We start from the raw sequence: 17431 nt of genomic DNA, 5'->3' as shown, positions 1-17431 counted from the left end.
CAAATGTTCACCATCCTTCATCCATCATCTGGTGGCAGCGGTTCAGGAGAGAAGATAAACAATGCAGATGACACGAAGAAAACTAAGAAAAAGAGTCGGCATGACCTGAAAAGGTCAGAATTGAGAAAGCAGTCCGGGCGAGATGAGAACGCAGCGAGAGCTCAGAAGAACGATCAGAAGGTTCAGAAGGATGATAACTCCAGACCTCGTGTTGGACATTCTCCTAATGACGCCGGTCTGGAGCTCCATTCCAAAGGCCTGTTATACGAGGTGGTAAAAAATCACGGGCGTTGGACCCGGGAGAGGTGGAGACAAACACAAATAAACAAACATAAACTCAAACAGCAACGACAGTCGACGGTTGTTGAGAGTCGATAGATGGTGTCTGTGTATTTCATATTCGTCGATATATCTGTGTGCAAGACATTAAAAAATGAAATAATGTAACATATGGTATGATGATCTATGGCTACTGTAATAACAAGCAATTATTCTAATTCATCATTTACTGTAATGGGGAAACCTGCTGATCCTGTAATTACAAAATAAAGCTTTTAACTTATAAACTGGGATTTAAAATAAAACATAAAAAATAATACCGTCCAGAGTTTCCCAAACTAGGAATGTTAAACAAATATCTGTACCGGTGCTCTTAGTGGTCTTTATAAAGTTTTTCTTTGGGGCCACTACAAAAATTGCTAATCCTATTATAAAGATAATATAGTTTATCAATACTGCACATTATTTACACATTACATCTTTCTGCAGTAAATAACTAAGCTTTTATTCGAATCATTCACAATTTGGATCAGTCTGAGCCACAGCCTCCCTGCAATACCGCTTACGGCCACCGGGGGCAGCGGCAAGCACGAACATATTCAATGATAAAAATCCATTTGTAAACAATAATACAGCCACATCGTTCCTGGCTGCATGCAGCATTTATTCATTCTAACATGTTCGTACAGAAATTGTACAAAATTTAGAAGTCTGTGTATTATTCAGCACAATCCAAAAAACAGGAGCCAGCAAATGTAAACATGAATCTCTGACACATTTGGCGAGATTGGGACATGCATGGTCCGTGTAAAGTACGACAGCTGTGATCAGCTGATAAATATAACTGTATTAAATACTAGGGAACCAGTAAAAATAGAAGGTATCTGCAGGCTGTCATTTTAACATGCAAATCTTTTTCAAAATGCATGGAAAATGATTCAACGTCTTTAAACCAAAAACATTCCCAAGGCAGTTTGCATGAGAAATGGTGATAGAAAATGTAGCTCAACATATTCTATTTACTGACAGACAGGCGAACTCATAATATTGCTGTAAAATAAATAAACAGATATGCCAAAACAAGGCAGAAAACACAATAATGATATAAACGCAATAACTACAAAGATGTCCTATTATGGCACATCATCACCATCAATAACTTTCCCTTTTACAGTATATATGCAACATTACAGTCGATTCTGTGAGTGGAAATCCATGTTTTCTGACTAAAAATGTAACGTCAGCTCTACATAATAAACATCAACTCCTTAAACACAAACTCACATTCAAAATGACATAGACAATGGAGCACATCTCAGTACAGAAGGCATACAAAATAAAAGTAGCAAAAACAGATTTGCGATCTCCGTGTCCGATACCAGGAAAGTCCCCTGAAGTCACAAAACTGTTTTCACATCACCTCTAATTCTAACTAAAGGTGTGTTTTTTATACAATACCGTATGTAAAACTGTGAATGCTTTGTGTGTGTAGGTTAAAGGGTTACGGTGTACTGCTCTATCTAAAGAGCTTAGTGCAAAAGTGGCAAATTCATTTATACTGTAGAAAATATTTCATAAATGACCGGTAGCAGAATGTCAAAATTGACAAAATGAACAAAATGTTAACAGATACTAAACAAAATAAAAGACAATTGAATATGATTAACAATACTGTTGATACAGCAATAAACAAACAAATTAAAAACTCTTGGTAGACGATTCAAATAAATAAATCTACATTACATTTCCTAATATTTCCTATGATATAACTCACACACTCGTCACAATCATTAGTTTCAGATCAATACTTCTCCAATGATCTAAAATACTGTACAATAGCATTTGACAGCTCTTCTGCAAACATCTAAACAACGTTCATTCAATACTTCTGATGCTTGTGCGTTACCCTCAGAGATCAACTGAATCTTTCAAAAAGGATGATGTGTTTGCATTAGAATATTCCTTACTTTTATGCAATAAAAAGCATGTTAAATGTTATGGCAATGGACATGATCACAGCTGAGATCATGCGACGGATCAACATTGTTTAAATAGTAGCGTTTTGGGAATAGCAATAAATAAACAATATCCTTTGTGCTTCAAGGACAAAATCACAACAAAATACTGTGAATACTTGATGGCCACTGCATGAGCATGAAAAATAATACGTGGTTAACTTGTGTATATATGAACAAATATATATATTTGCTATGTACAAAATATAGCACTGATGTAAACTAGTTCCGTGTGTTACAGGGCCTTGACATCACCAGTGTTCTGGTCCGAATCAGACGAACTGACTGACGTGACTGTTGTTTGTTTTCTTCTGTCCTTAGATGTGTACATGAACACTGCGTTACGTAATGCTCTGTGATGCATACACTGCCCTATACAGTCTCCAAAGTGCTTGGACATTGTGTTTGGTCCAGAGTGACTCAGAACAACCCAATCTTACACCGTCAGCCAAGTCTTAAATACAAAAAAACGCAATAACCAGCCACGCTCAGAAACGTATGAAATATTAGATTGTGTCTTTGTAAAAAAAAGAGGAATCTGTAAAGAGTTACAGCTTGGAAGGGCAGCTTGTGTTGGCACACGAGTGCTGTCTGTCAGTGGGGTTGGTTGGTTCGGCTGCGTCTCCAGGCATCGTTCATGCAGACTGTCCTGTAGCAGCTCAGGGCGTGGGGGGGGGGCGTTGGGGACTCAGAGGAGGGGGTGTGCACGACAGGACTTCCGGCCCTTACAGATGAGTCTCATCCCGTGTCTCTGATCCGTAATCTTGCCGTAGTTTCCCTCCACCCGGTGCTCCCGGAAGATTCTCAGGAACATGTGCCAGCGGATCAGAGCGAATGATGTAGCTACAGTAAGGTACAATAAATGAATGCTGTGCGGTTACAAATCATTGCGGCTCGACATAGATAACACTTGTAGCTCTGGAAAAAATTAAAGGGACCCAAAAATGACAATTCTGTCATCATTTACTCACCCTTTAGTCATGAACAAACATCTCATTTTAGGAAGAGCATTACTGGAAACAGTGAATCTCTGGCCACTGTCCGAGTCACAAATTTAATTCATACAAAACCAGATTTCTGTTTATTTTTCAGATCATGACATTTCTGAAAAGTGTTGGTAAGCAAACAATGGTGGTACCCGTTTTTGTGTCCATACAACACGAATTCGGTTAGCGACATTATTAAAAATATATTCTACTGTGTTCAGCGGAAGAAAGTAAGTCAGGCAGGTTTGAAATGACATCATGGGTAAATGAAGACAGAAATTTTCACTTTTGGGTGAACTATCACTTTAAAAGACCCATAATAGCCTTTTATTTAGCAATTCATCAAACAAAACTTTTACATTTTAGTGCAAGGAGTGGCAGGTTTTAAAAAGGGGGCTTTAAAAAAGCATGCCAATACGCATCCATCAAATTAAAACAAACCTTATTTTGGAGTTTAAAATGAATGAACCTTTCTTTGCATGATTCGAGGTCTGAAAACCCAATTTATAAGCATTTTTGTCTTGTTTTCCTGTCTTCCTGGCACTGCATGTTTTGTTCAAAATGGTTTTAGCAAACTGCTGTAATGTGGCCCGGTCTTCTATCGTTTGGATGAAACAAACTGTTCTGCCCCAAACTCAACCCATCGGTTGCAAATGAACAGCAGAAATGTTATCTCTGACACTTACACAACATCATTGAGCTCTAGAACAGTGTCCGGAGGCGGGTTTATCAGCACATATGACAACGTGTTCTGATTGTCATTCATTTCATCTGTGAAACAAACAAAACAAAATGTCACTGTCACACTTCATCTATAACACACGTAGCAAAACATTAAAAAAATCTCTCTGTACCTACTACACATAATGAAAACTACTTCGTACTGTTGACTATCCAGAGCAGATGAAGCAATGGCAAAATATATTAACACTTTCAAAGTGGTGGTGTGTCCCCAGTGTTATGGATTTTGTTGGCTGGGTTTCTGGGTTTCTTTGTTACCTGCTTGTAAATGACTGAGAAGAGTGAACCTTTGGCAGTTCAAGACTGGGACAAAGTGCCTGTGGTTCTCCAAACCCACCTGTTTGAGCCACTTAAAGTGCCAGCGGGCCAGGTAAAAAAGAGAGAAGTGCTAACCGTTACTGACAGGGCATGGCTGCATTGACGGAACGCCCATGCAACCGCAAGCACTCCCCATGCGCGGACGCATGCAGACAAGGTCCGCATCCACCCTCGCATTCTGTCTCTCAATCCATCCATCCAACCGTCCGTTGCATAATAATCACACTTTATCCCATGAACGTTGCTAGGTTGCCATGCCAACACACAGCCCCAAGTCAGCAAACAGTACAACCAACAGACACAGATAGAAGCATGCTTAGAGTTTCCGACAGGCCCGACAAACCAAGGCTCGACCAATCAGAGTGAAGCAAAAATCATTGGTAGTGTGGAATTGGGAGAACTCGATGCTCGAATGAATCGTTTATACCGGCGGGACGTAAAAAGTGTCCCACGATCACCCCCAGATATACTATACGCAAAGACCTCGGACCCTTCCAACAAATACTGAATGCTTTCTACTCCACTCTGACCAAACATCCTGGACTCAAAATCCCTCACTCATCATGTCTTATATCAATGCTCAGATGCCAGCGAGTACCTGCAGTACCCTTTGTTATGCAAGAACCCTCTTCAGTTCGTATCAGAGGAGAAAAAGACAACTACATCACTAATATAACTACATCACATTTCATGATTGCATAAACAGATTGTCAAACTTTACAGGGTTCGTTCACCTGAAGATGAAAGTTTGCTGATAATTCTCTTCAGGCCATCCATGGCGCAGATGACATTGGTTCATCAATAAAAGCATAAAGAAGATTTGTAGCTGAACCTGTAGTTCTTGGTGGTTCATAAAATGTTCAAAAAGGAGATACAGGCAACAAAAAAGCAAGATGATATATTGATGACTCGCAAAGCGAATCGATCGTGAACTGATCGCTGTGTGCAGGAATCTGTTATTAACAACATAAAAAAGCATCTGAAGGGTGAGTTTCAGACATTTTTTGCACTTTTGAAAGACAGTTTGCAGAACACAAAGAATCGTCTCAAATAAAGAGAAAAGACTTGTTTTGTATTACTTCATGCGCAAAACGGCTATATTACGAGATACAACTGTCCATCTCCCTTCCTCTAAGTAGGGCACATGGATTCAGTTGATGTCAAAAGATTCAGATGCATTTGGATGTTTCAGTCTGCAGCTTATTCTAACCTAACCCAGACTCAAACGGGAGGGCCAGTTCTCCTCTGCCATATCGATGTTACAATGCTGCAATTACAGACAGAATCAATAATGTAAGCTGTGAGATTCAATGGCAATAAACAAAAAGATAACTTGTGGAAATAGGTCTGTCGTGGCAGACTACCAGTAATAATGTTAAGGGTTTTCTTAACAGGGGTTTCTTGCAACTGGACCCTGCATATTATGAATCTCCGAGCACCAAGGTTTCATCCAAAAATCTTCTTCTTTCTGTTGTGCTACAGAAAAGAACTACCGCTGATTTCGGATGGCCTGAGAGTTCGTAAATTAACAGCAAATTTATATTTTTGAGTGAACTAACGCTTTAACAATGTTTTTGCAAAAACAGGACAAAATAACAAATGACAATCTGTATGAGTGATAACATCGAGTGGGGTGAGAAAACAAGACACTTATTCATTTTGTCCAGCGTCATTATAATGCAAAAAGCCAGCAGTTTCCTGAGGTCTGTTTTTAATCAAATAAAAAGTTGTGGGACAATGAGACCCATTGGATTTAAAAAAGCTTAAACAGATTATGTGTTCTGAAAGAAGTAGAAAAAGCAGACCTCAGACATTTTCAAGAAATTGCTGGACGGCAAATATCCTCCTAAATGAAAAGAAAATTAAATATCGTTAAATTTTTTTTAAGTCATCAAATATCATCCAGCGTGTCCTATTAACTACAAACTGCTGATGCTGTTTCAATGCCACTGGACGAACTGAAGAATCTGTTTCACTCTTGAGAACATCATGATAATGATTGAATTCATCTCAATATTCTCTGGACATGGAATGCCTTCAGGACCACAAGAACAGTGTTGTTGGGTGGATTTACCTTGCAAATATCCTAGATTTACACGGTTCATCACATCGCTCGCGGTTAAATTAGCTACGTCCTCTATAGCGAGCGGGGGAAAGACCGAAGTAGAAAGAGACAAGAAAAAAAACATCAAGCAAGGTCAAGCGAGTGGCAGAGAAAGCAGAACTTTTATAAAGAGAACGGTCAGCATGCAAAAAACACATTCTCAACATGTTATTAACAATGAATCATTCATAAAGATTATGGCTACATGAAGAGAGAGTTAGAAACAGAGAACTGTGCTTTGTCAAAAGATTCAATAGATATACAGTTATTCTAGTGATGATGACTGTAGTGATATTGTGATATTAGAGAATGATTTTTGCAACAAAGAGGATAGTAGAGAGTAAAGTCAGTATGGAAAGGTTAGTATGGAATGAGAGACAACACATGGGAGGCAAAACGTGAAAATCAACATGTATAATGATGAGGACTGACTATTGCACGAGCAAAGTAACAGCAGCTCCGCCTCCACATATTTTTCAACAATACTCATCATGACCATATACGCACCACCCCACCTATGGAAACCAACACAATCGCACGGCAAAACCGTATGGGGCTAATTTTGGCTGATTCGTATGAATTCACACAATCTCATTCGTGCATTTTAGTACGATTTGGTTTCACGGCAGTCACGTTAAGGGGTGGGTTTTAGTAATCGTGTGTTGTGAATCGTACAAACACGTACGATTACTAAATTCATACATTGAATTTATATATTGACACCACGTGAGATCAGATTGGTGGAAACGTAAAACGAATTTTTCATACAGTAGCAGTGTGACTACATATAAACAATAAAATAAAAACATGACTGAGAAATTGTGTATTTAAAGGCTTTGCACAAACTTTGTAAACAGTGCATGCTGCCATCCAAAAAACGCAATCCAAGACTTTTTAAGTTAAAAATATAACATTTTAATAAATATCTTTAAATAAATATTGCACGAATAAGCAGTGTTGAAAAATGTCTCCATACCCTACTTCATTTTTGTCATATATCATGAATATTATTCAACCTTTATGTGCGTCACTGGGTTTTGCAAAAATCGAACAGTTAAAACGTATTTAGTATATAATAATAAAACAAGTTTTTTTTCCATTTTCTGAAAAACTGTGAATTTGGACATGGGAGGTTTCCGAAGGGACAGATAAACATGAAAACATACAGTAGGGTATTTTTTTGTTTTTGCGATCTGTCATGTATTTCCTATTAATCCCTGATGTTTCTGCAGAATATTTCTTGGAAAAAGGGGACAAAAGGAAATTATAAAGACTATGAGGAAATATTATTGTACATTCACAAAACACATCAATATACGGGGTTGATGGTCACAAATGATGGAACCTGAAGGATTTACACCAACGTGAATATCGACTTTCCTTCTGTGCAGCGCTTACCGTATCCCACAGTGGGCAGCCCCAGATGCTTCATGCGGTTCTTCACCAGCTCTGACAGCTCTTGTCTCTCAGATCGGCGGTACATATTAAGCCGCTGTTGATTGATGCGTTCGGCTCGAGTGGCCGGTTTGGCGTTTTTCCTGCTCAGCCGTCTCGCCCACTGCATGCTCTTCTTGCGTAGGAGTGGGTGCTCGGATTGGTCGCTCCCCGTGGAGTTTCTGTGGGCGGTTTTCTCCTTCCAGGATTCCCCTCGGTCACGCGTGTCCTCGCAATCCTCCACGGACACCTGAGACTGTCGACATGCCAACAGGTTGTCAATCGATTATGAGCGTCGAAAAGGTTCAAGGCTTTAACAAATATATTAAGGATGAAACTTTTTTATTGAGGAAAACTATTACTAAGAGCAGCTTTGAAGGTTTGTTTGTGTTTCTTAAATTGCAAGATACGATTCATATGGAGGATAAAAAGCTTTTTCAAGGCCACTGATCAAGACTGTAGTCAAGGTTTCATTTCTTTAGGTTTAAAATGCTTTGAAATAGGAAAATGACGCTTTGTTCAGACTTTTGAAAACATTTTTTCACAAGGACACAAACAATCAATGTAGATACAGCCACAGAGAAATTCAGAGACCCTTCCATATTGTGAGCAATCCTGTCGAGTGTCTGTTGAATTTCAACAAAATCAAAGAGTGACATAAAGTCATTCAACAGCAATGTGAAAGACTGACAGCATGACAAGACACATGAAAACTGTAATTAAAATACAGGTTTCCATATAATTGTTTTACTTCTTTTTCTAACTGTACTGTTGTATCGCTAAAAAGTGAATATGAACTTTTTTCTTTGAAGTATTTGAGGTCTGAAAAATAAACAGAGCATCTCTTCTGCCATTTTGCCCCGTTTCTCCAGTTTTCATTTAAAACAATATGAAATGATGAAATCTGGGAGAAATGTTCTTAGTAGTTCACACAGTAAAACAAAAACGATCATTTTACTAAAACACATACCTAGAAATTCTGATAAACAAAAAATGGTCTCTCAATTTTTCAAATGGCAATATATCAAATATTGATCTATTTGCACGAAGGTTAATGTCACTAGCAAAATGGCTGAATGCAGTGTGAGCAAAGCCGGTTGTGCACCTTTACAAAATAAATCTATAAAAGATCATAAATAAAAAGATTCTAAAATCTAAAAAGTTATAAAACAAGCTTTTTAAAAATGACCAGCTTGACACATGGTGAAAGAAAAAATGAAAAGTGGAAGGATATTCCATAAAACATAAACAAATACATAATGCAGTCAAAACCAAGTTTTCAAAAAATGCCGCAAAAGTGGCATAGAAATGGGGCAAAGTCAACTTTCTTACCTGTCTGCAAACCTCCTTAAACTGGACAAAGCCATTAATGTGAATGATCAGAATGAGAAATGATTAGCACAAGAACTGCACGAGCAAAATCGCAAAACATCTAATATGACAGCCAGCAAAGCCACGATATAGCCTTCGACACGGCACAGGAGCAGAGAAAGACAAAGTGACAGATCCTATCTGCTGTGCAAGCGTCTGAAGTCAGATGGGCCGTATAAAATGAGCGATGTTTGAACTTTCAGATCTTCTGTCTAACCTCATCTTACCTCTGAGGTGGAGAACATGTGAGATTCAGTGCGGTATATCCCGATGGGAATTTCTGCGCTGGATGAGCACAGCTTCTGAAACAGTCTCCCGTACGTCCGGATCCATAAGTCTTCTTCTGTTACTTTCATCTGATTCAAAAGAGTTTCATTTATATACAGACTCTTTTGTGAATATATAGAAGAAAGTGTCTTGTTTTAGGCCAAAATGTACATTTGGGGGGGATGTATAAGAAAAGTAAATATGGTAAATGCATCATCCATTCATTCTCTAAACTATATATGAGTCTTATAATAATTCTATTTGTATTACATATGATTTATTTTTTCAAATATTATTTTATGGTTTGGGAAAATATGACATAATAAACACATATGATCACATATTACTGTGCTTTTTAAACATGTAATCATCATTTTACACCATCTGCTTCATTCTAACACTACTGTCAGCACAGATAATGTAAGTGGGTAGAGCAGTTCAAAGAATCAGATTTATGCGCCCGGTCTGGAACAATGACTGCGTATGTGAAAAGATGCTACGCAAACTGGCTGTTGAGTGTGTGTGGGTGTGTATGTTTATGGTCACACTTACAGCACAGAGGTAGCCAGAACCCGGCGTGGTGTCTAGACCCAACAAGAGCCTTGTGATGAGAATCATATAGTCCTTCACAAAAGACTAGAGGAGAAATAGAAGAGATAAAGACACAAGTATGATCTCCAGACTGTTTCATCCAGAATCAATGAAACAGAGACAGAATACATACAGTCCATCCATCCATCCATTTTCTTCCGCTTATCCGGGACCGGGTCGCGGGGGCAGCAGTCTAAGCAGAGATGCCCAGACATCCCTCACCCTAGACACTTCCTCCAGCTCTTCCGGGGGGACACCGAGGCGTTCCCAGGCCAGCCGGGAGACATAGTCCCACCAGCGTGTCCTAGGTCTTCCCCGGGGTCTCCTCCCGGTCGGACGGGCCCGGAACACCTTCCGAGGAAGGCGTCCAGTAGGCATCCGTAACAGATGCCCAAGCCACCTCAGCTGACCCCTCTCGATGTGGAGGAGCAGCGGCTCTACTCCGAGCTCCTCACGGGTGACCGAGCTTCTCACCCTATCTCTAAGGGATCGCCCAGCCACCCTGCGGAGGAAGCTCATTTCAGCCGCCTGTATCCGGGATCTTGTCCTTTCGGTCATGACCCAAAGCTCATGACCATAGGTGAGAGTAGGAACGTAGATTGACCGGTAAATTGAGAGCTTCGCCTTGCGGCTCAGCTCTTTCTTCACCACGACGGACCGGTACATCGACCGCATTACTGCAGAAGCTGCACCGATCCGTCTGTCAATCTCCCGTTCCCTCCTCCCCTCACTCGTGAACAAGACCCCGAGATACTTAAACTCCTCCACTTGAGGAAGGAACTCTCCACCAACCTGAAGTGGGCAAGCCACCCTTTTCCGACTGAGGACCATGGCCTCGGATTTGGAGGTACTGATTTTCATTCCAGCCGCTTCACACTCTGCTGTAAACCGTCCCAGTGCAATACATACAGTACATACTGTAAATGTTACGCGTGAGAGTGTCTGTTTCTATGTATAATTATAAGCAATAACTTAAATCTATTACTGAGAATATTAAGTCACATAGTATTTAAAAAGAAATAAACAGTTATTTTATTTTAATAACATTAAAATATATAGCAATACATTTGAACTTGAACCTTAATAATAATATAAAATAAATCTATTTCATTTACATGTATTTGTTTATATTATATCTTAAAATAAATGTATATTAATTCATATTGCGATTTATATATGTCGAAAACATTTAGGTGGGGGATTTTTGCTTTGATTGTAATACTGAACAGTTGTAATTTATAATGAAACAATTGTATTAAATTGCAAAACTGAAGCATTTGTATTCATGCAAATAAAATACTTCTTTTATGATAATAATAATAAACATTTATATATTTATTTACACATAGTGATAAAAACATCTTAAATATTACATCATTTTTTAAATGATCATTATTGATTTACAATATATACATGGAGTTTGACTTTGCTATATGCATTTAAAAGTATCCATGGTAATTATAGATCAAAAGCTACATAATCTATTTGGTGTTAAAACATTTCAAATGTTGTGTTTCTGAATATGTTTCTATCATTATGTGTGTGCATGTACATCACAGTGCCACCAGGAGGCACGTGACTTCTCTTCAGTTCTCAGTACAGAATGTGCAGAAATGGGATGAGATGTACAAACTCACTTGGTAGAGGAGAGTATCCAGCATACTGATACTAAACACTCTGCCGGCAGCAAACGGGAGGCGGAACATGAAGGCCAGATTAGAGCCCTTATCTCTCTCTATCTGGAAAAAAGGGAACACATACCAAGCGTAGATGAACGCCTCCTTCCACGGCTGGTTAATTGAAACAGAACCATCTGGATATTTTCAGCCTTCCAACCCAAACAAAATAATCTTGTGTCATAACGTTTTTTTATCAAATTGAAACGTTTTAAACGGTGTTAATGCCACAGGTTAGTGTGGTTGCTTCTAAAATTAAAGAAAGGTGAAGATGGGAGACCTTTTCGAGTTTGGAGAGAGCCAGGGAGTAGCAATCTTTGGCACGGAACTGCATGAATCTCATGTTAGAAGGATGAGTGAGCTCTGTGATGATGCTGAGACTTGGAAACAACCTATCAGACGACAGAAAAGTCAAGAATTGCTTTGACATCGGTTAATGCTGGAATATAGATCTCTCGAGATGTACCTGAACATGGTCTGAACGTTCACGATGGTCTTAGCATCTGCCATGTAGTCTTCTTCTGCGCTCATTGTGCTCTCTTTATCCACCACCACCAGATTATCGGCGTAGATGATGCCACACTGCAGCAGGTTGTCCAAACTGACAATACAGACAGACGGCTCAGATTCGTCTCAAACTCAACACACATGTATGACCGTATTTGCTGAGCTACACACCACAAGTGAAAATTCTGGTGGTATTTAAAATGTTTGTTTGAAAAACCAAGACATTTGGACGTGTATAATTACTTGTCAATGGTACCGGCCATGTAGTACACCATCGGGAAACAGCAGATGGCCTCCAGAAAATGATTATCAGGCCTGGAAAGAGACGTTTGAGCAGAAATCCACACGTTATTTTTAAAGGTTTGGCATTGGCAGAGCCACCTCACAAACATTCATTCCTGATATAGAAGCTTGCGCATATGCAGGTAATTGTAAAATGGCTTTTGACACATCTCAGAGTTGCCATGGAAACGCTGAGAGACGAATGAGCAGCGCGAGTACAATTGCTTAAGCAATTCTGCGCAATGAACAAAACTATTCTGAAAGCATTTAGAATTGGAGAGCAAGATGTAACAGTGAATGTTTACGTCCATCTTACAACACAGTAGACAAAACATATTTTGTTAAGTCGTAAAGTTAAAGAACGATCAGCTGAAAATAAAAATGCTGTCATTGTTCACTCACCCTCATGCCAAATTAAAATGAAGAATAAAAAAATCCCATTGCTGTACGTAACGCAAGCTGAGCATGACTTAAAATGTTCACATGCCCAAAAAAACATTATGCCATCATAACAATGAATCAATAAATGATTGTCATTTTTAACCCAATTTTAATCAATTAAGAAAAAGCTTAACATTCGTTACTTCTCATCTACATCTGAATGAGGGTGAACCAATGATGAGAGATTTTGGGGTGAACTGTTACTTTAAAAATAGGAAATCATCACCCTGACAGCTGAGTGTGCAAACCCATCGGTTTAAAGAGTAACATGCTGTGAAAAAAGCAATGCGGCTGCTCGCTCACGGATTATCCAACAGCAGCACGATGGGGTTCAGCTCCTTCCTCGGTCTGTAATAGGCTCGCAGCGGCACTATGAAGTTGTACAGGCCGTTTCCAGCTGTTTCAGCAGAAACGATGATCAACTTGTTCTTGAAGCCATACGCCTTGGCGTCCTCAAAACTGTTGTGCCGACAACCCTGAATGAAAATGGAAATAAAACTCTTGATTGATTTAAACAAATTAAAGTAATAGGATATCGCCTTTAGATATATTTGAAACACGCTGACTTCACGGGGATATGTTACACAGAAATCTGTAATCTTTTCTGATACACGAAGGTACAACAAAGCGTGTAATGATTTATAAATGAAGCTGTCATGTTGAATTTTGCAACATAAAAATAGTTTGATCTCATCTGAAAAAATACCGTGCACGTTTCAAACAGAGATGGCGATAGAGAGGCAAAAGTGAGATGCTTTCCTGGACAATTTCTTTGCATAAAATATGATTTAAATCCATTTGTAGATTTCACGGTGAAAAAATAAACATAACATCACTGACCTTGTCAAGTCGCAGGCAACAGAACGGTGCCTTTTGTTGCAGAAGGTGGCAAAGTGTCGGGGAGCTTCCGATGTATGGTGAGTTGGGTGGGTAACCTTTAACACACCTTATAAACAAAAGCATAAACACAATGTCAAATAGCTAAATAATAACTGACAACATCTTGTTCAATGAGAATGTAATATGGCACACATCAGTAGAGGGCGCTATGAGCACTGCGATTCATTCTGTGCACCAGAAAAAAGATTCAAAGCCTCAGCAAGAACAAGCAGACGCAAGAACAGAACAGACGCCTGGGGTGAGAGAATATAAATGTTGTTCTGTCAGAGCTTTGGCTCTGGAAAGTCTTTAAAAAGAGAGTTAAACCTCCCAGTGTGGGGACCAAATGAAGATAGCACTACCAATCCTTTTTGACCTTGTTGGGACATTTGTAGGTCCCGTGAGGTATATAATGTGTAGATCAAACTGATCATTGGCAGTATTAAAAATGTTTAGCCGATTGGCGATTGTGTGTGTGAGAGAGTCGAGAGAGAGAGAGAGAGAGGCACGAAATAGAAATAGCTTTAGCTATGGTGGTGTGGCCGGTTGCCATGGTGTTGCTAAGATGTTCAAAATGGGATTTTAGTGTGTTGCTATGCAGTTTCTGTGTGGTTCTGTGAAAATCACTGATCGATTAATAAAGTAAAAGCCCCCCCAGGGGCAAACCATTCCACCACACAGCTATTTTCAGTCCAGGTCATAAACATGCAGGTACAGTTGATGTGAAAAGACATAATCTAGCAGAATCCTGCAATTGGACCTTTCAACTAAAAATAGAATTAAAACCACATTTAGACACGATTTTTCTTAATGGTTCCATATTGAATTGTCAAATAAAACTGTACTCTAACGCCGGGGCTCCCTCCTCATCCGATTGGTTGGTCTCATCTTCAGAGGGGTCACTGAGGAGGTCACATGGTAGGATGGCAGAGGAGTCAGCGATCTCCAGCACAGGGGCGATGCTGGGTCTGCGACTCCCGGCTCCGTTTTCTGTGGGCAACGCCAGTTTACTGCTGTCGACGGGTGGGTCTGGATTCTGCAGGTCAATGGCCACAGTTCCTGTAATGCAGGACGAGTGAACAATATTTTAGGTTTGGTTCTAGTTTAGGTCTGCCAGCAGAAGAACAAAGGTCAAATCTGAACCGTTGCCAGGTTTGACTGCTATTATTTCTGTTATTTATTTGGTTGCAATGGAAATGGCCAAAGAAATAGTGAAAACCGTTTTTTTATTCAAAATTAAGGTCAAAATCCAGTCGATTTCCACCAATGAAAAGGGACTCAGACATACAGTATAAATAAATGTTTAATCACTGAAGACTGAAGTTGACCTCAACCCTGATTTTCTGCTAATAATGAATAAACACTGATGTGCATACATTACAAAGCAGTGCTTCCCAACTAAAATCTAAAAGCACTGCATGGTTTCAATACCAAAATATCTGGTTCCTCTGTCAAATGTTGAGGGAAATTGTGAAAAATAAACGATGGAATAACAGGTCCTTATGTGAAAAAGGTGTCAGGGGGTCTTTTCATACATGCAAGGGCAGTTTCCAAGCAAAACTGGTAAAGAAATCCTCCCTCTCCGGAGACGAGACGAGACACGCGAGGTCTTTAAAATAACAGGAATGAATGCGACAAAGGTAGATTTCTGTAAATGTTAACTTTTATGTATACATTTAATGCATACATCGAATGGTTAACCGTGGCTCTGTCGCTAAGGAAACCACATGCTCAAACTTACCATATGAAGTAGACTGATCAACTTCAACAAAGGAGAAACAATAAAAGATAAAGCATATCATGAGCATGACTTTTGCGTGAGGTAACAGTTTGATAAAAGCAGACATGCTCCACACGGCAGCGCTGTTTTAAAACCAACGACACTTGAAAGCTGACATGTGTAGTTTCTTTTAGTTACATTTTTTTCTATAGAATTATAAATAAGTTAGTAAACTCGTACGGCAACACTGAACAGCAACTTCAGGCTCAACTAACGCAGGGGCAGGCCTATCTGTCCAAACCACAGAAGGTGGGTGGAGTTTACAAGATTATTTTGTGTTTTAAGGGAATACTTTACCCAAAAATTAAAATTCTGTCATCACTTGTTCCAAATCTGAATAAATGTCTTTGTTCTGATGGACACATAGAAAGATATTCAGAAGAATGCTTCTAACCAGACAGCTTTTGACCTCATTGACTGCCATAGTTCGCTCAACTCATAGGTGAGTAAAGGATGACAGAATAAAAATTTTGGGTGAAGTATCCCTTTAAGGTCACAGCTACGCCTCGTAAAGACATCAGCATCTAGTCTTTCTTATCTATCCTTAAGTATACATTATCAAGTACACTTCTTATAGATGCTGCTTGTCTCCTCACCCATGCTTGCGATTATGCTTTGCACCGGGAGACGTGAGGGCGCGTCGTACACGCCGGCGGTCGACATCCCTTTGCTGTGTTTTTCCTCCTGCTTGAAGATAAACGCCGAGTTCTCTTCTTTAGTGATGTTGATGTAGTAACAGGTGTCTGTGGCAGACATGATGTGACGTGGACCGGGGTTCAGAAGGATGCTCTTGTTGTCTTCTCGCTTTGTACCGATTAAGCAGACACCGTATCTGAAGACAAGTAAAAAAGTATGAAATACATGACCGAACCATGTTGTCAAGGACGACACGAAAGGAAAATCTACTTAAGAATTAGCAAGAAATGTATTAATTGTGCGTAAAGTAAGTCAGAGAATGAACCCAAACATACTGTAATGGTCAACAAGTACTCTCTTAAATATAAAAGTGCTTAATAGGTTCTTTACAGTGATGCCATAGAAGAATCGATGCTCTCCTCTGCAACACTCCACATCACGTGTGGGGGGAGCGGCTGATGGGCGGGCTTCCGGGAACCAGTCGCGGGCCGGACTCGGTGACCCCGTCTGCCTCTTTACAGCCGAGAAAATCCTTGACGGTGTCCCAAACAGACTAACTTGCGCGATAGCCGCATTTTGAAAGCGTACCTCCTCAGCGTCTCTCATCTGCAGAAGGTTAAGCCGTAGGTGTCTCTCTCAGACCACCAGAGTAGACATCGCATGTCACTTCTCCGTGGTGGTGCGCGGTTCATGCATGATGATGGGTCGTGTTTCCCGCATCCACTTCAAAGCGTGGCCGTCCCGTTCGCCAAGTTCATTGGCCTTTCGAAAGTACAATCGGAGATGATAGGTTCTCAAATCAAACCCCATTCTGTCAGTCTCGACACAACGTCCAGACACCGACAGAAAGGGAACCATCTCTTTTTTACCTTTTCATAATCTGAAGAAGCAGAAAGGTTCTTCGGATGTTAAATGTTCTTTATGGAACAATTGAGACAAAAAAGGTTCTTCTATGGCATCAGAGAACCTTTGAAGCACCTTCATTTGGAGTGTACATACTTCATTTAATTCAGTACATTGTGCCATGTATGCGATTTCAAAATTAAATTTGCATTTTTATATGGTTATAATTTATATGTCAATATTCCCTATCAATAAAATCCTCTCATTATTTGAGAGAGGCA

The 17431-nt window shown here is 39.7% G+C and overlaps 1 protein-coding gene across 1 annotated transcript in view; it reads right to left on the bottom strand.

Annotated features, from left to right (window-relative positions):
* Positions 1-920: 920 nt before the first annotated feature.
* The window catches only part of kcnt1b (potassium sodium-activated channel subfamily T member 1b), a gene marked incomplete at its 5' end in the record, with an annotated part of 51248 nt that continues 34737 nt past the window's right edge, over positions 921-17431 (bottom strand). Inside the window, 13 exons of the mRNA XM_079451339.1 lie at positions 921-3137; positions 3967-4051; positions 7842-8133; positions 9476-9604; positions 10068-10151; positions 11744-11845; positions 12063-12174; positions 12249-12383; positions 12533-12604; positions 13316-13488; positions 13853-13958; positions 14737-14950; positions 16268-16503. Of these exons, the coding sequence (XP_079307465.1) occupies positions 3020-3137; positions 3967-4051; positions 7842-8133; positions 9476-9604; positions 10068-10151; positions 11744-11845; positions 12063-12174; positions 12249-12383; positions 12533-12604; positions 13316-13488; positions 13853-13958; positions 14737-14950; positions 16268-16503 (1858 nt within the window). The 3' untranslated portion in view covers positions 921-3019. The remainder of the gene's footprint in view (positions 3138-3966; positions 4052-7841; positions 8134-9475; positions 9605-10067; positions 10152-11743; positions 11846-12062; positions 12175-12248; positions 12384-12532; positions 12605-13315; positions 13489-13852; positions 13959-14736; positions 14951-16267; positions 16504-17431) is intronic.

Source organism: Barbatula barbatula, assembly GCF_947034865.1.
Source record: "Barbatula barbatula genome assembly, chromosome: 2".
NCBI classification, from domain to species: domain Eukaryota; kingdom Metazoa; phylum Chordata; class Actinopteri; order Cypriniformes; family Nemacheilidae; genus Barbatula; species Barbatula barbatula.
The sequence above is the reverse complement of the archived record's forward strand: the minus strand, read 5'-3'. Positions and strand labels throughout refer to the sequence as shown.